We start from the raw sequence: 24,937 nt of genomic DNA, 5'->3' as shown, positions 1-24,937 counted from the left end.
GCTGACCATCCATGTTGGCCAGCTGGTTAGGTCCAGGCCCTCCAACCCCACCCGGACCAGGCATTCCACCCGGCGTGGCTCCCTGGAACCGGACACCTCCGGGCTGTCCTTGTGGAGGTCCCCCCGGTACTCCAGGACCACCTCCCTGAGCCCCCTGGTACCTTGCTGCTCTCTGCTTAATGAAAGTAGCCATGAGGAGGGGGTTTGAACGAAGGATGTTAAGCACCTGCTGCTGCTGGAGGGGAGAGCTTGGGGAGCGCAGGGTTCGCAGGAGATCTTGTAGCGCCGCTTGGGGGAGGTTTCCTGACCCGGCTGCTCCTGCCATCGCAGCAGCTGCTCCTGCAACCCCTCCTGGGCCTCCCATCAGCTGCACAAGATTGCGGTTGCCTGCTTGTGGGTTCTGTTGTTGGGACAACTGCTGCTGTTGTTGTTGCTGAGCGACTGCTTGCTGCTGCTGCGGGGTCATATGGGCCATCATTGGTCTCTGTTGTGGGTTCATACCCGGCCCGCCAGGACCCCACTGCTGGTTTGGGGGCTGGAGCTGCCCACCGGCTCCCTGCTGGACCTGCTGGAGCTGTTGCTGGACTTGAGGTGGTAGTTGAGACTGAGGACCACCTTGCTGCATCCCTGCCAGCATTCCCTGTTGCTGATCTAACATAGTCCTGCCTCCTCCCTGCGCCTGGGGTGGCATGCCCTGGCCTCCAACCATTCCTGTTCCAGGGTGGGGCATGCCCATCTGGGCTTGGGGGTTCTGGTGGTGAGGGTGAGAGGGCATCATGCCCCCTGACCCCTGCCGCTGGAGGATTTGGGCTTGGGCCTGAGCCTGGGCCATCTGCCTCTGGGTCTCTGCCAGGCGCTGAATCTTTAGGGCCGTCTCCACTGCGGCCAGAGGGGGACCTTGCTGCTGGCCCTGCCCAGGCATGCCCCCCTGTCCTGGGTTGGGTTGTGGCTGCTGCTGGGGCGGAGTGGCCGGCCCCATTCCTGGTTTCCCCATGGACTGGTGCAACTGGGAGGCTCCTGGAGGTCTGGGGGTATAGGGAGGCAAACTGCCAGGATGCTGCTGTTGCTGGAGCTGCTGGACATTTGGAGAATGCTGTTGTTGTTGCTGGAGCTGGGGCACCATCTGCTGCTGCGGAGAGGTCATCATGCCCCCTCCGCCTCCCGCTCCTCCACCCATCTGCTGAAATTGATGATGGAGATGATGCTGAGGAGGCATGCTGCCTCCTTGCTGCTGGAGCTGCTGTTGGCCTGGCGTCCCCATTCCTCCCATCCCGCCCATCCCAACCCCCTGTGGCTGGGGCAGGGCAGGCATGCTCCCCTGGGTGGGGGTCTGAGGGGTGGGAGGCTGCGTCCCAACCGACGTGGGCGTACTGGGACCAGTGGCTCCATTGTTGCTGCCTCCTGGGGATGGTAGCCCTCCGTTGCCTCCTGGAGTCCCTCCAGAAGGGGGCGGCTGGCCGACTCTCTGCATGCTGGCCATCCTCCTCCGTAACATTTGCGCCTGCTGGAGGCGATGCTGCAGCTGCTGCTGGCGTAGCTTGTGCTTGATGTTCAGGCAGAACGGGACGGGACACTTGTTCTCCTGACAGTGCTTGGCATGGTAGCAGCACAGAGCAATGAGCTGCTTGCAGATGGGGCAGCCGCCGTTGGTTTTCCGTTTGCAGCCTTTGGTGTGCTGCACCACGCGTTTCATCTTCTGGCAGGATGGCAAGGAGCAGTTGGCGTTGCGGCACTGGCAGGCGTGCACCAGCGACTGGATGCAGCGCTGGATACTGAGGCGGCGAGAGTCGCCGGGACTCTGGGTGGCAGTGGCTGCCTGGTTGCCACTCTCGTCGTCTAAACCAAGGCCCAACTTCTCCATCTTGTGCTCGTGGCCCTTAGCGTTGTAGCAGGTAATACACAGGTCATAGTCCTGAGTAACAGTGGGAGAGAGCAAGAGAGAGAAAACAAAGGGGAAGTTAGCAGAGCAAGGGCTTTCATTCCCTGTGTATATCAAAAGGTGGAACATCAGCATCACAGCAACACCTCCCCAACATTAGAAGAACCACTTCCTCTGCATTCAACAGGTGTGGAAACACACAGTCACTCCCTACACCTGCCCCCGTTGTGTAACCTGCAGTTTAATTATCACACGTTTCTACACAAGACAAACTTGTGCATGAATTCTTTTGTGCTCACCTCACAGACGGTGCAGTGGAAGCGGGTCTCCACGTGGTGCTTGCACTCATTGCAGGTGTAGACGAAGCGGTCCTGGCTCTGGTTGTGCAGCTCCACCAGCATACACATGGAGCTCCACAAGGACCTCCTCAGGGAGCTGAACTCCAGGTGCTTGTCCCGGGCCAGCGTCAGGAAGGCGTCTCGCCCGTCCATCAGGTCGCAGGCCATTAGGCCGTCAGGGTCCGTGATGGGGGGCAGGGCGTTGGCCATGGGGGCCGCGATCAGACGGATCACAAAGAACACCTGTGGAACGACGCAGAGGAGAAAGGCAAGGGGCAGAGGACAGATTAAGTAAAGTCAGGTACTTAAACAGTTCCCCATTTAGTGGGTAGTACATTGCACTGACACTCGGTTAAGGGTTTGCATCCCACTGGTAAACGCATGCATTCGCAAGGCACTTTGAATAAAAGCCTCTACCAAAAGTTGCTTTTAATTTATTTTACATGTACTGAAGAATTAATTATTAAAAAGACTTCAAAAGCGCTTCAATTTAAACATGAAAAAAAATAAAGTCAGTGATGATATTATTGTTTTCTTCTGCCCCCCCCCCCCCCGCTTTTCTCTCCAAATGTAGTCGTTGTGCCAATTGATTCATCCCCCACAGTCGTCACTGCTGTAGATACTTCGTCCTACTCTTCCCGCCCAACACTATACCCAGGTGTATGTGCAGTGACAAATATCACGCTCCCCGCCCGGCTTCCTTCCCCTGAACACGGGCCAATTGTGTTCGTATAGACGCTCGACAAAGCCGGATGCACCACGGTGGATTTGAACCAACAACCTTCTGCGGTGGTGGGCAGGCACGGTGGTGCGCCAGTCAGTGACTATAATCAAGTTCTTTTGATAGTGTGGGCCCGCTTTCAAGGTGTTGTACAATAGCAATCCAGTCACATTTCAACAGTGTGACCTAGGACCTCCCTGTCAACGTACCTCCTTGTGTTTCTCCATGGTGGCATAGAGTTTCTGGGAGAGGTCATTTGTGACATTGGGCATCCCCGGCTTCTTCTTGTTGGCCCGACTGAGGCTGCTCTTGTTTTTACTCGTCTTCTTGTTGTTCTTCTTCTTTGCATTTTTACTGTCACCTTTCGTGGCCTGCAGAAGGAAGGAGGAAATAAACAAAAACTTACAGTACTTCCAAATTTCACAGATAATCATTTCCTGTGAGTGAAATGAGATATGAGCTGTTCAATTAACTCAGGCAATTATTTACTCTGATCTTATGTCCAATTTGTAAACTTTGTATAAAATCTCCACTTATTGGTTGGTAATTTGTTCTACAAACTGCTATAAAATACATCATTTATAAGTGCACTACATAGAGTTCCGTCTGGCCTTACATCAATACTCTCATTTGAAGTGCTGTTCTCCTCCCTCTTCCTCTCCTCCTCCTCCTGCTCCAACTCCTTGATGCTCTCCTCCAACACGTTGGGCCAGAAGTCTCCTTCGAAGTACGGCAGTTCCTTGGGACTTGTTAGACGGTCCTCTGTGGCCTGCTTGAAGATATCCTGATGAAGAGAATGGGAGATGACTTCAGATGGTCATATAATACTTTTTCTGTACACTTGTCCATTATACTTTTTATTATATCGTTGTTGTCGGGTGGAAACCTTGTATGTTCAAAATACCTTTTTTATAATTATTTTTTAAATGATTTGAAATAGTGAAAATAGCCGATCTATGAGTGCTTGTAGATCTGCTATTTTCACTACTTTTGTGCGACACTCTTGTATGATTAAGTAGGGCATTCATTTACAGAAAAACTTTGAAATATGGAGATGCAAGGTTTCTGCGTGACAGTAACGATATATAATTGATATACTTTGGGGCAGTTAGTGCTTTATTTAGACTAGACCATACCCGTCGGGGGAAATATAAACACCCAAAGCGCGTCATGGTCCACTTGTTTCACGAATGGTCTGCTTGTTTCACGGATGTGGCAACACCGGCGCTTGTTTCACACAGATGATTTGGCAACCCGGGAGCCAGCAAACACAAAAGCGCTAATAAACAGCTGACATTTGGGGAAAGCGAAAAACGGACTTCGGTGTTCCGTGCACATGGTAATGGTCAATGGCTGTGTGCAAATGCAGATCACTTGCTCCAGCCACTGAGGAGAACGGGGGACGCGCTCACTCACAGAGCTTTGTAGAATTATAGGAGGATGATAGTGGAGAGATAGGAAAATTAGTACAGGTTCCCTACCAGAATCAAACCTTGGGACATTGCATCTACAATCATTCCCCATGTTACATTTTAATCCCCATAATTTTTTACTTCTCCCCTCCAAGCAGGCCCAACATCGCCTTCAGCTTCGGTACCTTGTAGTCGTGTACTATCCTCTCTGCCACAGCTTTGTCTAGCATCTTCTTGTACCACTCCTGCAGTCGTTTGGGCTTGGGGATTTTCTGGTCCATAGGGTGACAGTGGAAGATGTAGTCATCCCCCTCACTGGGAGGACAGGCCCAGATGTGACCCGTCGTGTAGCTGGGGGAGAAAAAAAAACACAATGAAATGAGGCAAACTTGTTTGTAGACCAGAAAAAAACAACCTATGACCCATTCTACCACATAAACATTTATAGTCACTCCCAGGTCTAAAGTAGTCCCTGGTTAGAGAATTCTGCAATATTAGAGGTACAACAGCAAAGAAAATGTGATAAACACCTCCAATACTCACCCTAACTTCTTGACATACTCCAGGTAACCAATGAGGATCTCATGGTACACTCCTGTCCTCAGACCGCGAGGCTGGAAGAAATGCACACTGTCCAGATAGGAGATGTACACTCGTCTAGGAGATAAAAAAAAAAGAAAAAGAAAAGTGAGCAAGGTATATCAAACATTTAATATCAAAATGGAACTGTAAAGGCAATCATTCTGTCTGTACCCATTGATGACAATGAAGAGGGATGATGTTATTGACAGAACGCATTATACTGCAATAAGGTCCATGCCTGATTATACATATAGGGTCTGTTTCTGGACCCAAAATGTATCCCTGCTGGCCTAGGATCAAATCTCAACAATGTTTTCCCTTCTGTACCACTGTCTCTCTCTCTCAGCTTTTACAGATCTTACAATCTCTTTGGTCTTTATGTCGAGAAAATGGAAAACATATGTAGCACATTGAGACTCACCTCTGGTTTGGCGGAGGGCAGTCAGAGCCGTACTCCTGAACATGCATGCCAAAAAAACAGACGTCCGTCCCCTCTATGTCCTCAAACGCAAATAGGGCTTTCGTCCTGTATGGGAAGGATTCACACATCTCGCCACTGTCCACAAACCTGGACACGAGCAAACAAGAGCATGTTAGTTCACTGGGATGCATAATAACAACGAATTATGAAATATCCTTTAACTGGTTGCCTGTGTAATTCTAAATAATTTGTTAGTTACAACTCGTTTTTTATCACCGTTCAAGATAAAATTCATTCAATTGATAGACAATTTCCAAAATGAAAAACGACACTTTCTATTGATTCAGTAGATTTGTTTGGTGTACCTGGACTTCATGCCGGGTTTGACCTCCACCACCTTGTCCGAGACGTGCACCACACGAATGGCCACATCCCCCGACTCAGGGTGGTTCTGCCGCCTCAGGAAGTCATTCACCCTTCCCTCCAGGAAGCAGCCCAGCTTTGTCTGTGGCAACCCTGTGTGGTAAAGTCAGGAAGGCAGAGAGAAGGGACAGAGCGATGCAGAAGCAATGCAGTTAACATGGTGTAATACTAGATCAAATTTGTATCTGTTGTTAACTATTTGTAAATTCAATCATATGGACATGCACAGCAACAGAAGAAACATAGTTACTTACTTCTACCCGCATACTTGTTTTCTTTCCTCGTCTTGTTAGTTTTCTTTAAGCAGCCGTCACATACAAAACTGCAGGACACACACAGTTATTATTTGATATACTGGATGCATAATTTCACAGTCAGTGGTCAGAGTCCCAGAGCGAAAACCAGTTGACAACCACTCAAAGATATGAATCTCTTAAAGAGCTGATAGGACACATCATTGACAGAGAAACATGCTCCATCCATTTAATGTTGAGCTCACTTACCCCGCAGGCCAGATAGTGTCATGGTGCAACACACAGATCTGGTGCATTCTACGTCCACAGTCCATACATTCCACAAGCCTGAGGAGAACGGAGACAGCATTTAACACACCGATTCATGTCAGATTGAAACACTACAACAATTCAGTAACACAGTGGTGTGCTGTCATTTGCCAAGGAGGGCCAAAGTATACAATACAAAATCGTTTAGTACCCAAATTCTGTCTTTGAAGGTGTGCTAATTAATTAAAATGAGCTGGTGTGGAGTTTGGTTGCATAGCCTTGGTTGGCATGACATAGTACAAGATCTGAAAGTGTAATGTATGAGGACTCACATTTCAGGGTCCAGTGTGTCATTCTTCTTTTTCTCAAACTGGTCTTTGTTTATGGAGCTGAAAAGAAGCATGTTGTAAGATTATAAGAATACATTAAAAAAAACATTAAAATAATATATTATGATAAATGCATTTTAAGTAGTAAATATGTATATACAGAGCATTTCAAATGTTGACAATGGGGCACTATGGGATAATTGCTGTATTTCAGTCCAAAGTTCCGAATATGAATTTAAGCAAAAGGTGTAGTTTTCCTCTGATCTAAAATGTGGAGTGTGTCATAGAAGAGCTATTACATTACCAGTTTATATACCCATAAAGAACCATAAACCTCACATGACCACAAGGTGGGGGCATTCTACTCTGTTTCAGGGACCCTTTACAGGCAGCAATATTTTTTTTTCTGGGATGGCAGGGGAAGACTTGAGCTCTGACGCCCGTGATACGCGGAGACAGGGGGCGCTAGTTTTGTTTAACGAGATAACCTATTCCGTCCACCTACTTGGACGGCACACCCAATGCGTGAGGCCTTGAGGCACACCGGGCACTCGCTTGCCTAGCAGCTTGCTCAGGCGTGCCTGAAGGCCTCACCGTTGGCATGCCTGCCTTACCAAAACTAGCACTCCTCTTCCCCCTCCCCTGCCTTCCCCTGCTAGGAAAAAGAAATAGGCAAGACACTTTCAAATGACTTTACAGTTGCATACAGGAAAAGACCTAAGCAATGATGAGTTAAAGAGATAAACGGAGGTTTCTCACATTAGAAGCATGATGCAGTGAGAGTACATAATTTATTTTAATATTCCCTCTGTCATTGCATGTTGACTACATCACCTATACACTTGCCTAGGATTATCTGTTACAAATTTGACTTCTGTATGAATAAACAAAACAAACCATGTTTGCGCTGAGGAAGCTGCGGAACAGTTCAATCAGAATTAATAATCGAATGTGTACTCAAGCTCCAGTATATTTCCGTGCGGTTTCTATTACTTTTCATCCTCCTCTTTTAACCCAGCAGCACCCCAACAGGTGATGTGTGTATTCATGTATGCATTTGCTTTTTATATTAATACTAGTGGAGCTGTGGCACAGTGTGAGCTCCGGGTGAGCCTGGCCGGGGGAGAAGAGCTGTGCGCATGGGGCAGCAGTCAAGACGGTGTCCGTCTCTGGTGGTTCTGAAGCAGACTACAATGGCAGTGTCTCTGTAAACAATCTATCTGTCGGGTGGAAACCTTGTATATCCAAAACGGTTCATTTTTTTATCATCATTTTAAAAACATTTTAAAATAGGGAAAATAGCCGATCTACAAGCTCATGTGTGCTTGTAGATCTGCTATTTTCACTACTTTTGTGCGACACACATAAAAAATGTAAACTTTGAGATACAAGGTTTCTGCCCGACAACAACACCATATTATATCTAACCAGAAATAGCTTCTGATAACATTTTAGATGAGAAATGGGCCATGTATTTTCTCAATATTTATTCAGTGCAACCCATTTTTGCCCATATAGTTGGCAAATATTATGTCAATAAGAATCAATACTTACGCCTGAGGCTGGCTAGGGTCATCACCCAGGGAAACCGTCTCTCCTTGGATCTCGTTGAAACACTTCTCACAGAAGTGGTACCTGAGAGCAATAAGCCCAAATTTTGGTGAACTACACCAGATTCCGCACAGCACAGCCAATCACAGACAGCGCACGGGGAAGGGCAGCCACCGATCAGGACGGGACATGGGCAAGGCAGGACAGGACAAGCGGGGCAGGCAGGAAGTAGGAGCGCAGGACAGCAGGGAGTCGTCATCAAAACAGCCAATCATGAATCAGGATTTAGGGGAGGGGAGGGGGGTGCATGTTTGGAGGAACATGGTTGGTCAGGGTGGAAAGCAAGCGGCGGGCATTGAAATGGGAGGGACAGACCGGGAGGAAAAGACGGGACGGAACATTCAAGACAACACATAGTAGAAAGGCCAAGGCAAAGCACAGATTAGACATTTGGACACAAGGATGAGTACAACAATCACCGTCACAACCGACACAGCAGGAGCACAATCAACTGGGGGGAGGGAAGGAGGGAGCAGAGGATATAGGCGTCACAGATAATGGTCAGGTGGTAGTTTGAAACAAATGAAACAAAAAAATCACAAGACAATTTAAATTTGCACATTGAAGTCCATTTTAAAGTGGGTCCTTTCAACTAGTTCTAGTCAGGTGATCAGACGTGACGTAGCTCGTCAGGTGATCAGATGTGATGTAGGTAGTCAGGTGATCAGACACAGTGTAGGCTGTGTGATCTCCATTAGATTTCGGCAAATTCTTGTGTGGGTTATGTATGTATGTTTGAGTATGTATGTGTCAGGAAGTTGCTGGGGTATTCAACAATGAATGTGTAGGTCTTCTGTGCACTGAACTGTATCAGAGCAGTTGTATTGTGTGTTTAAAGCATGTAGGTTTGCATGTGTGTCATATTGTCTTTCCTTCATTTGCCTTTAGAGGTGCTGAATTCAATCTAGAGTGAAAAAGCTACATCATATCAGCATGGATTTTAATACTGAAATCACAGTGCAATATAACTGAGGCATGCTGTCGCCTGTTACTTATCTGTCTATCTAATCCGTTTAAGCAACTGATGAGAAATCTGATGGAAAGGACCGACTTTTAAAATGCCAGCGTGTTAGATAGAGCGTGAAGGTATGAAAACAATGGCAAACATAAATTGAAGGGGACCATTTATTCCCAAGGCATTTGTTCCAAGAGGAAAATTAACCAATCACTCACATAAAACACTTTGAATGGAAATCGTTGCTACTTTTCCTGATTTATAAATAATCCATCAACTATCAAGTTGTAATAAGGTAAACTTGAGAAGTTATAAGGAATGTATCTGATGCCTGAACATTGACTGACACTAAAAATCGGTATGGGTACATAAGCTATTGATACCCAGTCCCCTGTAGCCGAGTTCCTGTTGTGACCCTCTGGCCTCCATCTGCTCTAGTAGTGACTTGACTTTTATAATCTCCACTACCATCTCCACCTCTCTCCATACCTGTTTTGGTAGCTGAAGTAAGCAGCATCTCGGGGTATAGTGCACAGCTGCTTCCCATAGCAGCACAGTGTCTGGGGTGAAAACTCCAGCTGATGGGAGGGAAGGACAGAAAAAAGAGAGAAGATACAAAGGTCATGTTAATACAAACTTCTGATCAGCAAGCTAAACAACAACTTTAAATCAGATAATATCAAGGCTCAGTTGTATTTTCATAACATTTGAGTGGGCAAATCAAGATACTATTGTCCACAATTATTATTTAACTTGATCACAGTTGATAGCCTATTTTGTTAAAGATATTGAATAATGAAAACTATATCTTATTGTCAATGTTTGTTGGGATAATTCTATGATCATAATAAACTAGTCAGTTTAATTATTTAGCTGAATACACTGTTCTAAGAGGTAGGCAACTGCACACTGCAAATGTGACTAAAATAAATTAAAAGCTTAGGGCTTCAGATGATGTACTATTTAAAATGACAAACTTTACCATCTTATTTATATTGAAATGACAAACTTTACCATCTTATTTATATTGAAATATATTGAAATTAATCGTATAGTACATTTTGCTCTGTTAATGCACTATAAATCCATCCCTCTAGTGGGATCAAGTTGATCCAGATTAAAGTTGGATTTGATTTCCTCATTTGATCAGATATCAAAGATCCCAATGAATTCTGTTTTTTGATTTTGAATTACCCAACATCCAAATCTGATCTGCTTGGGATTCAAAGTGTTGAACTCTTGGGCCCGGTGACCAGAAGAGCAGGCCCTAGAGTCACGGTCATTTCCCATAGTGACTGGAACTACACTGCAAATGGCCATAAACATTCATATTCTGAAGGAATAAAAGTTGGTTTGATGCAGAATAATGCACACTTCAGATGGAAAGAACCTTTGTGTCCACATCTATATATCTAGACATGTACACTGAGCACTGCACAAGATGCTTCTCACAGAGGAGAATGTCTGCAGCCAGACAATACTGTACCATTCACAACACAAACAAACTGAGCTGTGCTGGCTGACTATGTACAAGAAATGGAAAAGAACAACAAGCACAGCCACCGTTTTTCTCAAATGAAGCTTGGGAGCATTCTGCAGAGAATCAAACCCAAAAAGTCCAAACTACTTTGTCCCGTTGTCAAAAGTCAACAGGACATTTGTGTGCAAACCCCCCAAAATAGCAGAGTCTAGAGAGGAGAAACGTGATACAGCATCGGTATGACCGGGGCCAAATTTAGCCATGGACTCAGCATCAACGCTTCCATATTCAGACTGTATGACGGAGGAGACATGCGTTCATCTGAGACGCGCTCACGCACATTCACAACAGGGTCTCACTCTCACAGCATTCCACCTTCTTTCGTTTTTTAAACGACACCATTGAATGGGCAAGTCCACTACCGTTTTGTTTTTCCTTGAATGAGACTACTGAGATGGAGACAGCATAAAGGATGTACACGCAGAGTGAGACAGACTGCTGAGAGAGAGACAGCATAGAGGATGTACATTCAGAGTGAGACAGACTGCTGAGAGAGAGACAGCATAGAGGATGTACATTCAGAGTGAGACAGACTGCTGAGAGAGACAGCATAAAGGATGCACATGCAGAGTGAGACAGACTGCTGAGAGAGAGACAGCATAGAGGAGGTACAAACAGAGGTGAAACACTCTTTTGAGCCTAGGCCAGAAGAGTGTTTTTTATAAACTAGAGGTTATTAGCCTGGCCCTCACATCTAGTAGCCTACAATATAGGCTATATGCTATTATTACAATTACAAAATAAAGTCCTTTTCCTTTTCATAACTGTCGCAGTATATATGGCATTCCAAAGCTCAAGTGTCCTCCTTCTACTTACGCGCACACACACACACACACACACACACACACACACACACACACACACACACACACACACACACACACACACACACACACACACACACACACACACACACACACACACACACACACACACACACACACACACACACACACACACACACACACACACACACACACACACGTCCCATTTACAGTCCGCGGCTCGGCGCATATTGTCATTGAAGGCATTGAGCTAGCCTGTCATGGCCAGACTAATATCTACGCAGTGATATTAGTCTGGAATCTCTGTATGGAACGTGCATTTCGTGCTTTAAAAAAAAGCCTCTGGTGATAAACCCGACCCACATTTGCATACTGAGCCCTGACTCACAACTTCGGGAGGGAATGAAATCCAATCACAACTGAGCGGTGCCAGACCAAATCTGCAGAGGGCCTTTTTTTTTTTGCAATGGCAGACTCGTCTGGTTTCCAGGCTAGCATTGAGCAGACGTGCCGTTGTTACGGCGCAATAAGCGAGACACAACCGGCGATTTTTTATCAATATTATGATTCATATTTTTCTTAGATTTTTAATTACAAATTGCATTAAGCACATTTGCTGCATTTTTAGGAAGAGCAAACAGATACAACAAGAAGGAAAAGGTAACAATAGAATACATTTGAAGGGGAAAAAAGTATGCCTCCCACTTTAACAGGTAGCTGTCTACGTCTAAGTCTGAAAGAGAGCTTTTCCAGAACCGCTAACTGGCCAAGCTGACTAAACCAGACATTCACGGAGGGAGCAGAAGGAGCTCTCCACTCACACATAATGGCCCTCATTTATCAAGGGAGCGTAGATCAGAGCCCAGGAATCATCTCACGACGGGGCTCACATGTGATTTATCAAGTGGCCGTATCTTATCAATCACAGCATAAGAATGGATGGTGTCGTTGCTGCTGAACCAATTGTCATTTAAATAACGCGCCCTCGTTCAAGAGGCCTCACCCCCGTGTTCGGCCAAGAAAGTATGGGATGCCAATAAAAAAAGAGCACAGTCTCCAGTGGAAAGTTACCTCTCCAATCATATCAGTGGCCTCACACACACCGATTTGCATACAGAGCCCAGACCAGGCACAGCACAGACATACACCTGACACAAATATAATAGAAAGTATGACCTCAGTCATAACAGCACAGTCCAATCGAACAAATAAAAAGGTCTGGTCAGAAAATCACTAATGTAGAGATACGGTAATAATTTACACATTTAACTTTGTAACACTTTAGACTTTTAAATCACCAACTTCTAGCCATTATTGACACTTTAAAATATATTTTCCTAAAAAATATATCCTGAAACATTATGTATATCCTGCAACATGCATTAAATAAATACATTTATAGGCACATTTAAAGGGATTTCCCACAACATGTGCATGACTGTGCCCTCCTCTCCCTGGCACTTCCAGCATTTGGAACAATCTCTTAATTCGGCTTTGTCATTTAGTAGTGGTCCAATAAACTCTATTAAGGATTAGGGCTGTGAATCTTATGCTATCTCACGATTCGATTCCGATACTTGGGGTCACGATTTACCCCAAGTATCTAATATTTAAATTTCTCATTTAAAAATGATTCCCAATCAGATTTATTTATTTTAATTCACACCAGTCACATCTGGACTTAAACAACCTAGTGAAGCCTCCTTAGCCTCGTTATTTCCAACAGCTCAAACAAAAAATTATATAATACCAGAGAGAGTCGCTTGTAAATATTGATGGCTTTGATGGTATCTTAGATTAGGTATAGTTCTATTTGATGCAGAGAGAGAGAGAGAGAGAGGCAGGCCCCTACTTGGAAAATAAGATTGAAATGAACACTAGGCTATAATACTTATTTTGTTTGTCCACACATAGCTATTTGTCTCACATTAAGACGGACCACTCGTTGTGTCTGTGCGTCTTGTGCGATTGGGCTTGGTGAGTGTACGTGGATGTGCGTGCGTGCACGGCCGGGTTGGTTTTGATTTAAGGGCTTGCATTAATGCCTTGATATACTACGTTGCGCGCAGTGTCGCTCATCGAAAATAGCCGTTCTACAAGCTCGTGCTCAATTTAGTATAATCAAGCTTTACTGGAGATGCAGCGTACGGCATGGATTTATACACAAGAGGGCAGCAATACATCTATGTACTCTCCTGCAAACGTTCTGTGGTGGAGAAAATGTGTAAATTGCCAAAATTCTATTTTGGATGCAAACGCTAGGGGGTAACTGCCACCCCCTGTGAGGCTAAACGCAGAAGAGTGGTTTTAGAGATAACCGTCTCAACGACCTCTTTCCCTCTACTTTTCTTCATACATCCATCCATCCATAATTTTCACCCTCAGTTTCCCTTCTACTCATTTACTTTCAACCCAACTTTCATTCAGCACAAGTGCCACACCTCTCTCCTTAATAATAATGCCACCCCATTCCCTGCATCCATGCCTCACCTTCCTCCCGCAGCAGTAGCCTAGGCCCTGCATGACAGGGTCGATCTCCAGCTCAAACACCTCGGCCAGCTTGGAGCAGTACTTGTAGACGCGGGACGTCTTGCGGTTATACAGCCAGGCGTTGTTGAACATCAGCCAGATGTCGTCTACGTACTGCCAGGGCTCCTGGTACTGGCCTGGGACATTAGACATACAAAGTTGAGACAACGGTGCACAATCTGCAGTATTCTGGTCCATTTTGTATTTTTTGCATGCGTTTCCTGTGAAATACATCTAGTGTAAATGAATGTCTCCCGTATGTGAATGTCACGAGCATACTGATACACAAGTATTTCACAGCTGATAAAACTAAAATCATGCTAAACTTTGCATGAGCAAAGGGGTATTCGGGTGTACAGTACTGACCTGTATCCAGCTTTCGTTTAATGGTCGACAGGTCCATGGGAGTCTTCACAATGTCAAAGTAGTCCTGCAGGATCACAACAAAGATGTTTACATTTACAGATTATGTATTATGCCGATGCTGCTATGCAGAACAATTTGCCACCAGTGCAATCTAAGACTAAGCGTCAATTCTCAGATAATCAATATTCTAAGCAACCAACAGCCATACTGCCAGGACACAATTGCTAGAAGGACCGTCCCAGTTCAACATGTAATGATGCAAAAATTCTCCTCCCGTCAGGGAATAAGTGAGCAATAAAAACAGAGAGAGCAATAGCAGAATAACATATTGATAGATGGATCAATAGACAGATACATTCCAGACAAATCCTGACACAAATATAACAAACAATAGTAATACATACAGGTATGCAGAGCAACTGTGGGTCTACAGGCATTCTGAAGGGTAAAGACTCTGGGTCCTGTCTGTACAATGACTCCAGGGTGGGCATCAACGCCTGCCGAAGCTCCTCTGGTTTGAAGACTGAGAAGAAAGGAGAGAAGAAGAATATACCACACAAACAAAAGTGAATACTTCTGAAAATTGACAAATTAACAGAATCTTAAGGCAGAACACATATAAATAAATAATAAAATTATAAAGAGTCCCTTACTCTTCCTTTTAACCGGAGCCTGTCCGGCAGCATCTGTCGCTGGCGTCTCCTCTTCCTCCTTCTTCACCTCCTTTTTCACCTCTGGCTTCCTGTCCTCCGTCTTTACGCTTGATGTCATCATTGTCGATGACGAGGTGTCCATAGCATTGCCTTTGCCGCCCTCTCCCGAGCACTCCTCTCTCTTCGGCTCCAACTTTACCGGCTTCTCCTCTGTCTTGAGGTTGAGTTTCCCTCCTCCTCTGCCAGATGACTCGCGCTCGTCATCGTCCTCCTCCTCATCATCGTCCGGCTGCTGCTTGACCTCCCTCTTCGGGTCTAGGTGGGCGGCCGAGGAGGAAGCATCTGACTGGGCGGGCTGGGAGGAGGAGGTGTTCATGCTATCTACGGACGCCGGGGTCAGAGCCTGGCCGTCGCCCGTGAAAGAACCTTTCTGGGAAAGCTGGAGGGAGAGATGGAAGGATGGAAGTGCAGACGGAGAGGGGTGGGTTAGACAGACATGACGGACTGTTCATTTAAGAGTAAAATGGACACGTACAGTCTCCGAATTACATCAATACTGAGGTACTGACCGGAGTGCGTGGCAGCTGAGCGCTGTGCGGCGTGGAGCTGGAGGTCAGTCCAGGGTGAGAGGGAGTGGTGGATCCCGTTGGCATGTGCTGCTGCAGGGACTTGTTGGAGCCCGGCCCCTGACTCATCTGGTTCTGCTGTGGGACAGAGGGAGGTGGAGCCAACTGGGGCGGGTTGGGTGTGTGTGGCTGTGGGGTCTGGGACCCCGCTAGCCTTGGGGGCGTTTGGTGAGGGGTGGGCGTCCGACTGCGGGCAGGAGAGGGCGAGCAGCTGCGCATGGCCGCTAGGTGGGGGATGGAGTTGGGCTGCTGGTTGGCGTTGGGCGGGGTCATGTTGGGCGGGGGCCCGCCCATATTGGAGCCGGGACCACCTCCACCACCGACACTCTGGGGACCCATGGGCCCCACTGGGCCGCCGGCTGATCCGGGCCCGGCCAGAGGACTAGCTACTGGCAGAGAGGGAGGAGTGCCCATCTGTGTCTGAAGAAAGGAGCACAGTGAGAGGAAGAGGAGAAGAGGAAAACAGGGAGGAAGAAGAGAGGGAGAGGTCGGTGACAGCAGGATTTTTTTATTTGATTTAATAAATTGAAAAAAACACATAGAAATTAAAATAATCAGAGATTGACACACTGTACAGGATGACATACTGTAAGTCAAACGTATATACATTGTGGTCCTCATAATGAGGAAACGGTCAAAGAAGATCATTCATTCCAAGTTGTCACGCACCACTACATGAGGTTCCACTAAAACAGATAGTGTACTAGGTAGAGAATCAGATATATTGTCAACAAATCCCTTTAATAATAAATGTATTAAATAATAATAGGTAAAAGGTACACATTCATATCTTGATCATTTGATGTTAATTAATATTTATCTATAAATGATATCTATAAATTAATAATAAACAGAGGAACCTGCCACACTCTTAGTTTGCTATAATGTAAAGTGTTTACAGTAGGGTTGAATGATGAGGCTAAAATGACAAATATTTTAACAAATATAGTGAGTTAATATTAATCCTGAATATTGGCCTTGGAGTTTTATAGAATAAAATCATTTTATCATCCACAATTAAGTTGACCATTTTCAACTACAGCAGGCACATTATTAGATTAGCCAGCAAGTTACACCAGATAAATTGTGCAGTCTTAAAGTCCAGACAGAGCAGGCCATTTTACCTGTGGCATCCCTCCCTGCGCTCCATGCTGGGCCATGCTAGGCTGAGCTGTGCCGAGCCCTGGGCCTGACCCAGGGAACTGTCCTTGGGACATGTACTGGTTCTGGAGCTGGTTGACGTTGGGCTGGCCCATCCTGGCTCCCACCATACCCATCTGTAGATGGAACAGACAGTGGTTATTAACCGGACTCCCTCTTTTCCCGCTGTTTCGCCCCCGTGATATTGGTTTTGAGGTTAGGTTTAAGCATAGTTTTTGTGAGGTTAAAGGTTAGGGTTTACTGGGCGAAACAGCAAAGAAAGAGGGAGTCCCGGTTATTAACAGTTCTTGTGTCAAAAATCAGTGCAACAATTAGCTTTTGAGATGGTACAAACTACAAAGCAATATGTTAGTGTATGTATGGATGGGTGAGTTCTGACCTGGTTGCCAGCTGTGCCCATAGGAAGAGGAGGTGTAGACCTTTGGCCCATGGGTGACATTCCCATCTGATTGAACTGGTTCATACCTACAGTAACAGAGAAAGAACAATAACATAGGGGTTAGTAAAAATAAGACATGGTGTACTAAAGCAGAGAATGAAGCACACTGCAAGATGGATTCCAATGCTCAGAGGCGCCGCTGGCCTAGCGGTTAACACGCATACCACATAGGCACTAATACGCCTGACAGCGAATCGCAGGTTCGATTCCCGACAACCTTTGCTGCATGTCACTCCCCATCTCTCTCTCTCCCTGTTTCCTGTCTCTCTCTCTACTGTGTACTATCAATAAAAGGCAGAAAGTTTTTTTCAGATGTTCAGATTCACTTTATGGCCACATTAACACATTCCATGCCAGAGTTTAATCTCATAATGTACTCACCAGTGCCAGCGTTTTATTGTTGTTTTTTAGTTTTTTTCATGTCGCCACAGACCTCGCTAAATAAGTTAAAAGTGCGCGTTCATTTGGTTCTAAACACACAGCGGATCCGTGAGAAACGGCGAGCGAAAACAGTTTCCAAATCCGTGCCGCCATCTTGAAGCTACAGCCGATCAACGGTAAACAGTGATCAGCGAGGAGAAAAACAACAACCAGAGAAAATCGAGTTTTAAACAGGATCCCAGACAGGAAGCGGATACGATCGAAAAAACCGGAACCCGAATAATTCCGTTTCCGACCGGAAACCGGAAACGGAAATGGATCAAAAAAATTCGGAAAGTGCACCTGGGGCACTTAACATGGGAATCGGCGGTTCGCGTAGATCTACGCGACTGGCACGCTGCGGCTTTAAATAGGTTCGCGTAGATCTACGCGACTGGCATGCAATGTGTTAACCACAGTTGCGAGGATATGGTCTCAAACTGCTCAAGAAGAAAAAAACTGTAAACTGTGAAAAGAATTACCATTAGTTCTGGCTATTCATCAATTGACTTATAAACATGGTTGGGGCGATCTGATAGCCGAATGTTTAGGGCGCATACCACATGGGCCGGCCGGACCATTTTCTTCATGTCACTCAGAGTCCTGCACGGGTCCAATTTTGAGAACCCGCGCCCGCCCCGCCCGTCAATACTCAGATCCGTAGACCGACCCGTCACCCGTGATTATTTCAAAATACGAACCAGACCCGCCCCGCCCGTCAAATAAACGACCCGTTGTCCGCCCGTTTACCAGTGATGCAGAGTAAAATGTAAATCCTATTGAAAAGTGTGTTGAAAAAGATAGCAGCCTTCAACAACAGCGCTACCTTCAGTGGTCAGGTTTGTACAGAAATCAAGTGAAGACGGCGGAGCGAGCTTAAGCCACGCGCGCGAACGCGCATCTACGCAGCACAAATGTGTCGTTGTTTACGTCGACAGATAGTTTTAATTTGAAGGTTTAACAGGATGTTCAATGTGTTTTTGTGAGTTAAGATAACTGACCAGCGTGCTCCATGCAGTTGTGCTGAGTTAAGTTACACAAGTGACGTTGTTTGGGCGGAAACAGTGCTTTCTGATTTTCACAATAAAATGATACCCGCCCGCGATTAGTTCAGTACCGCCCGTCCCCGTACCCGTGATCTTATCAAAGTAAAATTTTCACCCGTCAAACGCGGGTACCCGTCGGGTATCCGCGGGTACCCGGCCCGTTGCAGGACTCTGATGTCACTCCCCTATTCTCCTTCCACTTTTATAGATAGAGGGGCTCTTGAAATATTGGCTGGGACACTTGTTCAATGTCATTTTGATTACGCCTGCACATCCTGGTACACTAACATCCCAAAGATCCTTAAAAAGAAGCTACAGACCTCGCAAAATAAATAAGTTAGTTTGATCCTTAAACTCCAAACCAGACTCCAAACCAAACTCCAAACCAGAACACTTCTCGCTGCTCATTTTATGGAGTGGAGGAGAGAGTATCAGTTATTCCAGAGGGATTTCCACGTACATTGTACCTAGTAGAGTGTGTGTGTGTGTGTGTGTGTGTGTGTGTGTGTGTGTGTGTGTGTGTGTACATATGTCACAGGGAAATTGGCATTCCAGGGAAATTGAAAGAGGAGCGCTTACTTTTAGGCGCGGGGCGAGGCGGGGCTTTTCTTTTTTTCTTTTTTTTTACGCGAGGCTCGCGAGGAGGAGGAGGAGGAGGCGCGAGGCGGGGCTTTGATACGAGGCGGTGCGAGGAGGCGGCGCGAGGAGGAGGTGCTAGGCGGGGCTTTGATACGAGGCGGCGCGAGGAGGAGGCGCGAGGCGGGGCTTTGATGCGACGCGCGGACCTGGCTTTTGTTGTTCCCCCCACACAGCAACCAGGAAGCTACGCTAGGGGAACGCTGAACACGCGTTCACACTCACACGTGATAGTAGTTGTTGTCCATGACGGAGGCGCGCCGACTCAGCAGAGCTCGAGGCCGAGGAGACGCGCCTGAGCGCCTCCAGGCGCGAGTGCCCGCGCCGACTGGCCGAAGGTCTGCTAGTCGAATCAGCGCCGTCCGAGTTGTAACCCGATAGGGGGAGAATAGATCTTTATATGGGTTACTATCCACGACGACACACGTGTGCGTGTGGCTTCATTGCCCTCTAGCGTTGGTTCTACAGAATTGCCTGGGTGGGTGGTAAAAACAAGCGCTCCTTTTTCAATTTCCCTGGAATGCCAATTTCCCTGTAACATATATATATATATATATATGTCAATTAGATGGGTTGTAACAGGTTCCTTTTACAGGAACCTTGTTGTTCTTTGCCATTTTACTTTAATTTTATGAATGCATTTATTATGGATTTTTCTGTATGTCTCCGCTACCTCCCGCAAACACCTGGCACTCAGTTTACACACACATTTGCACTCCACCACGATGGAAATAACCTCGGTATATGCACGTTTTTTCAATAAACTTCAATCAAAATATATGCTCCTTCTTGCAATTATGCAATAATATAGTAATAAGGCAAAACATTATAATCTTGGAATTGAGATCCGAATGCAAATATAACAAACCAAATTTTGGGGCCAGCCTGAAGGCACAGTGGTGGTTAGAGCTGTGGCCCTGTATCCAAACAGTCACAGGGTCAATCCCCAGAGCATCAAATGAATGTTGTCAAATGGCTACAAGTCACAGCCAAAATGAGTAAAACGTGACGTAAAATGTATCTCTTACCTGGACCCTGCATCCTGTTGACCATCTGGTTGGGTCCTGGGGGTCTCACCATTGGTGGGTCAGGGAGGGGACCATCTGTAAACAAGTAGACAGGAAGGTTTTACGCCCGTTTGATTTAAAGCAGAGCAGACATCATCTACTCCAACATTAAGTTCAACAGCCACTTCTTCGGGACCTTTAGGGACCGTATCCACCAAGATGTTTTTTCCTGGCTGAAAACGCCAAGACGCTCACATAAAAACCCTTCCAAACGCCCGAGTTGAAAATACTTCAGTGCTCAGCAAGCAGATTAAAAACGGCGCACGTGAACGTGTGAGCGCAAAATAAACGCTCAGCGCTTTATCACACTGCTGGTGCTTCCAAAAACCCGGCATTCCCATTGTAAACAATTGAAAAAATATGCTCTGGAAAAAAACGTCTTGTTGGACACGTCCCCTCACACAAATGGACAAATTGGTTTGATTAGACCTCAGGGTGCTGGATGAACACTAAATTAAATATTGACACGCTGCTGGGACAACGTGCAGCATGTCTCACTCACTTGGAGGTAGTCCCGTGGGAGGCTGACCCATCCCGGGAGGCCCCAGCCCCAGGCCCTGCTTTTGTAGCCTGGTCCTCCTTTTCTCCTCCAACTCCTTCTGGATCTTATAGATCTTCTCCGCTAGCAGGTGGTAGTACTCCGCCTAGGCAGGGGGAGAGGAGGGTAAAGACAATTAGAGAGTGGAGTACAGGAGGAATAAGACTAAAAAATATCTAAGTTACAGTCATACTGCGGAGGATATTTTGGAAAACAACAACACGTCATCAGGAACAGTATTTATGAACTGTAAAATACATAGAAATATTAATTTCCGTTGCCTACGTTGTTTGTCAAGTTGTAAAAAAACACATTTATGTGGAATGGCTATTGTGAAAAATATACCAGAGAAAGGTTATATCAAAAATCACTTGTTTTATTGAAAAAGTTACACAGTATGCCTTTATTTATTTGTCACAGTGAGAAATCAGGTTCCAGTCTTTGTCCCATAAAAATGTGGATGTTGGTTGCAGCAGCCAGGGAAAACAACACACAGGTCCTGTTCACAAGATAACATTAAAATAATACAGAAGAGGAGGAATACCCTGGGAGGGTGAGTTATCAATTCAACACCCATCTCAGGCATTTTACTGAATTCGTCATCATCACGTCAAACATTATGGTACTCTTCATTCACAGGGATACCTTGGCCTGTGACACCTCCAAAAAGGCCCATTACAACAAATGTCTTATTTATGTCAGATATTATTAATATTAACCATTAGGATAGTTAATAATGTTGCTTACTCTGCTGTTGGCCGACTCATACATGTCTCCCTCCACCTTCCTGGCATAGGCCACCAAGTTCTCCATCCGTCTGTCTTTAAGGGCGGCAGGATCTGGGGTAGGAAAGATGGCCTGGACACTGTGGGTGAGAAGAGAGAGAGAGGTCTGGTGTTAGAGGGCAACCAGGTATACCACTGAGGCAATACAGTGATGATTTTCCCAGTGCCTTACAGTTTGTCCACCAGGTGGTTTCTCAGGTCCTGTGTGATGTCCTCATGCCAGCTCTTCCTCATGCCCGGGGCGGAGGGAGGGTTGGCCGTCGGCATTGAACCCACACCGTCGCCCATCAGTCTGAAGTGAAAATTAAAACAAAAATAAATACATGCTTTGGAGCGCTAGAATAAGTGTGTGCGTGATATTCTCTATCTGACATGTGTGGCGGGGGAGGCTGGGGTCATGTTTTGTTGTGATGTGTCCATGCTCTCACCCCTGGCTGTTGACATTGAGATGCATCATTGTGTCCTGTAGCAGGCTGGCCTGTTGACTCTGAGCAGAGACCCCAACTCCTCCATTCACTCCCATTGGATTAGCACCTGGACACAGAGAGGGGGGAGCAACATTAGGATCATTTGGATTTTAGGCTTTTTAACTGAGTTTTTAAGTATCTTACACTTCAACACAACAGATGCACAACAAAAATTATGTTTGTTTTTGTTTATTCAATTTGCCTACTTTCAACAAAAGCACGTTTTCATAAAGGATATGAACTTTAAAGTTTCCACATTGTATGATAATCAACTCTATTGCATTTATACCAGAGGAATTGTGCACAATAATCATTCTATAGCAGTGAACCTGAGTTTATAACCACCATTTCCAACGAGATCTTGCTCAATCTGCAACATGTTGTCAGTCTGGCACTGTAGTATTTGCACAGTGGGGACATGTGACATTAAGTACACACCTCTCTCAACATCGAGGGTCACCAATGACTCCAAGACTGTAAACTCACCAGACTATGTCAGGTCTTCATTCTAGCCCTTAGACCTGGAAATCTAGGTCAATGCTACTCATGTACCTGGTAGAATATAAAACTAGCAATATTCAGGGTTTTAATGGCCAGAATTTAGAACCAGTTGACTAGACAGTTTGGTCTGGTAATCTCATGTACCGTTCCAGTTTCACCTGCTGTCACAACCTGTTCATTTGTCTGCATGTCAGAAGGGAACTAGGGTATCATCGATATTTGAAACGACACACACACACCTAGGCCAGCACATGCGTGTTAGCTCAGCTGTGTTGAACTCCACATGCACGTCCGCACGTATTCCTCCTTAGGACATGAGACAGTTTATCCTGGAAGTGTTTTAAATACGTATCAGCAAAAATGCTGTGTTTTGAAAGTGATGAGGATAACCCTAACCTTAACCCCAACATCTTTGCTGAAGTTTCAAATGGATTTTTCAAATAGTTTTTCTGTTGTTAATCCTGGACCCCTATTTTCTTCAAGGCTTCCTTTTTAACAGTCAATTATTGACAAAAAAAAATGCTTTTTGGGGTTGAAGTATTCCTCTAAGTTTCAATTCATTGGTAAACCAAATTATCAAACCAAATTTCAGCAAATGTCACTCAAGCTCACCCATGGGGTTGAGTGGCCTCATGCCTGGCTGTCCTTGCAGGCCCTGGTTGGGCATGTTGGGCTGGGCAGGTTGTGCCTGGAGTTGGTTACCCTGGTAGGTGAGGCCCAGGGCTGCGTAGGCCCGCTCTATGGAGCTGGGATCAATTTGGCTGGGTGGGTTGAGACTGGGAGCACTCGGTTGGCCGCCCGGTACTGCCCCGCCTAGAGAGCTGCCTAGACCAGCACTTGCACCGCCCAGCAGAGCTGTTGGGAGACAGAGGACAGAAGACAGCAGGTAAGCATTTCCGTTGATGACACGAGAGATTAACAACAATACTTTTGCACACCTGAGTTGTTAACAGCTGCGAAGTATAAGCCAATGCAACAAAGCACCAACACAATGTTGCAATTTATAAAAATGTAATTCAAGAAAGAAAACCAAACACTGGGGCATCCGGGTGGCGCGGGGGTAAAGTTCTGCTCACAGCCATGGAGACTGGCCTTTAAATCCTCCATGGTGCTTTCAGCTTGGCAAGGCACACCAACTAACACAATTAGCCATGTTTACAGGTGGGAAGCCAGTTGGGAGGGCGATCTCTGTCGCTGCACTATCGATTGATACAGGTTGGTTGGATGCCTGTTCAGCAAATAGCAGAACTGGGAAGGATAGCACGCTCCTACTGTAATTATATTCATTTGAATGTAACCAGTGGATTTTCGCTTCTGGTGGCCCTGTAAATTTGCAGTGAAGGAGCACGTACTGGTGAACTTGGCATGCAAATTTGCGCGATCAACCAATAACAATACTTTTATTGCACTTACCTTGGATGGGGAAGGAGCCGTACTATTGGGGAGGAAGCTATTATTTTATATTTTTTGCACAATTCTGCTCTGGCAGAAACTGTAACATCGTCATAAAAATCAGTTATGACTCATGAGGCTGGGATAGATGGCAACTATGTTTTTTCTTAATTTGTGTTTAGTGTCGTCTGTCACAAATGTTGATCTACTGTACAATACCTCACACCAGGCGAATTACTTGCTTTTTTGTCAGCAAGCTTCTGGTCCCAGAAGGACACAAATCAATTTCACTTAGATCATTTCTGGTATGACCAGAAGTTATACTCTGTTGCATGGAAACAACTGCCAACAGACCACTGGCCATCGCAAGCGGTCTGTTGACAGCTTGAAAATCAGCATTGTTATTTTCGGCTTTAGTATAGTATAGCTGTCGTATGGTCAGATACAGACACTCACACTGGGGGTTCCTCTTGTCTCCGGCATTCTTCAGCGGCAGGCAGACAGGACAGTCGTGTCGCGTGCAGTTCTTCCAGTGGGAGATGATCTGCCTGGATGACGCACAGTGAGCGACTGAGGAACCACGAGGGGGAGAGTGGGGGACAATAAAGAGGGGTAACAGGGACGAGTTGGAAAAGAAGGCAAAGTGAGTGAGTTTGAACTTTCAAGATGCTGCAACAAAAAAATGGTGCTGCTCAAGATTTAGGCGCTGTGTATACAGTAGGGCTGCCAACAAATATTCGATAGTTAAACCTACATTCAAATACTGAACTAAAATTAAAGACAAAAATGTTATCTGCCTCGTGAGCTGTCAC

General features: G+C 45.8%; 1 protein-coding gene across 2 annotated transcripts in view; it reads right to left on the bottom strand.

Moving 5' to 3' along the window:
- The window catches only part of ep300a (EP300 lysine acetyltransferase a), a 37,719-nt gene that overhangs the window by 4,135 nt on the left and 8,647 nt on the right, over positions 1 to 24,937 (bottom strand). The window contains exons 5-31 of one of the 2 annotated variants that reach the window (XM_080454435.1): positions 24,576 to 24,695; positions 23,346 to 23,588; positions 22,194 to 22,299; positions 21,938 to 22,057; positions 21,728 to 21,845; positions 20,945 to 21,086; positions 20,404 to 20,478; positions 17,214 to 17,299; positions 16,798 to 16,950; positions 15,617 to 16,093; positions 15,048 to 15,486; positions 14,799 to 14,917; positions 14,395 to 14,458; positions 13,990 to 14,165; positions 9,664 to 9,752; positions 8,163 to 8,243; positions 6,612 to 6,668; positions 6,280 to 6,357; positions 6,031 to 6,098; positions 5,719 to 5,869; positions 5,354 to 5,500; positions 4,894 to 5,007; positions 4,536 to 4,701; positions 3,555 to 3,722; positions 3,148 to 3,309; positions 2,179 to 2,460; positions 1 to 1,912 (exon numbers count right to left, since the gene is read on the bottom strand). The exon at positions 1 to 1,912 is cut by the window's left edge and continues 4,135 nt beyond it. In XM_080454435.1, coding sequence (XP_080310561.1) covers positions 1 to 1,912; positions 2,179 to 2,460; positions 3,148 to 3,309; positions 3,555 to 3,722; positions 4,536 to 4,701; positions 4,894 to 5,007; positions 5,354 to 5,500; positions 5,719 to 5,869; positions 6,031 to 6,098; positions 6,280 to 6,357; positions 6,612 to 6,668; positions 8,163 to 8,243; positions 9,664 to 9,752; positions 13,990 to 14,165; positions 14,395 to 14,458; positions 14,799 to 14,917; positions 15,048 to 15,486; positions 15,617 to 16,093; positions 16,798 to 16,950; positions 17,214 to 17,299; positions 20,404 to 20,478; positions 20,945 to 21,086; positions 21,728 to 21,845; positions 21,938 to 22,057; positions 22,194 to 22,299; positions 23,346 to 23,588; positions 24,576 to 24,695 — 5,913 coding nt within the window. The remainder of the gene's footprint in view (positions 1,913 to 2,178; positions 2,461 to 3,147; positions 3,310 to 3,554; positions 3,723 to 4,535; positions 4,702 to 4,893; positions 5,008 to 5,353; positions 5,501 to 5,718; positions 5,870 to 6,030; positions 6,099 to 6,279; positions 6,358 to 6,611; positions 6,669 to 8,162; positions 8,244 to 9,663; positions 9,753 to 13,989; positions 14,166 to 14,394; positions 14,459 to 14,798; positions 14,918 to 15,047; positions 15,487 to 15,616; positions 16,094 to 16,797; positions 16,951 to 17,213; positions 17,300 to 20,403; positions 20,479 to 20,944; positions 21,087 to 21,727; positions 21,846 to 21,937; positions 22,058 to 22,193; positions 22,300 to 23,345; positions 23,589 to 24,575; positions 24,696 to 24,937) is intronic. The other variant, XM_080454436.1, reaches the window with a different exon arrangement.

This window comes from Gymnoscopelus braueri, assembly GCF_963280865.1.
Source record: "Gymnoscopelus braueri genome assembly, chromosome: 17".
Lineage (NCBI taxonomy): Eukaryota > Metazoa > Chordata > Actinopteri > Myctophiformes > Myctophidae > Gymnoscopelus > Gymnoscopelus braueri.
This window is presented reverse-complemented; position numbering and strand designations above follow the sequence as displayed.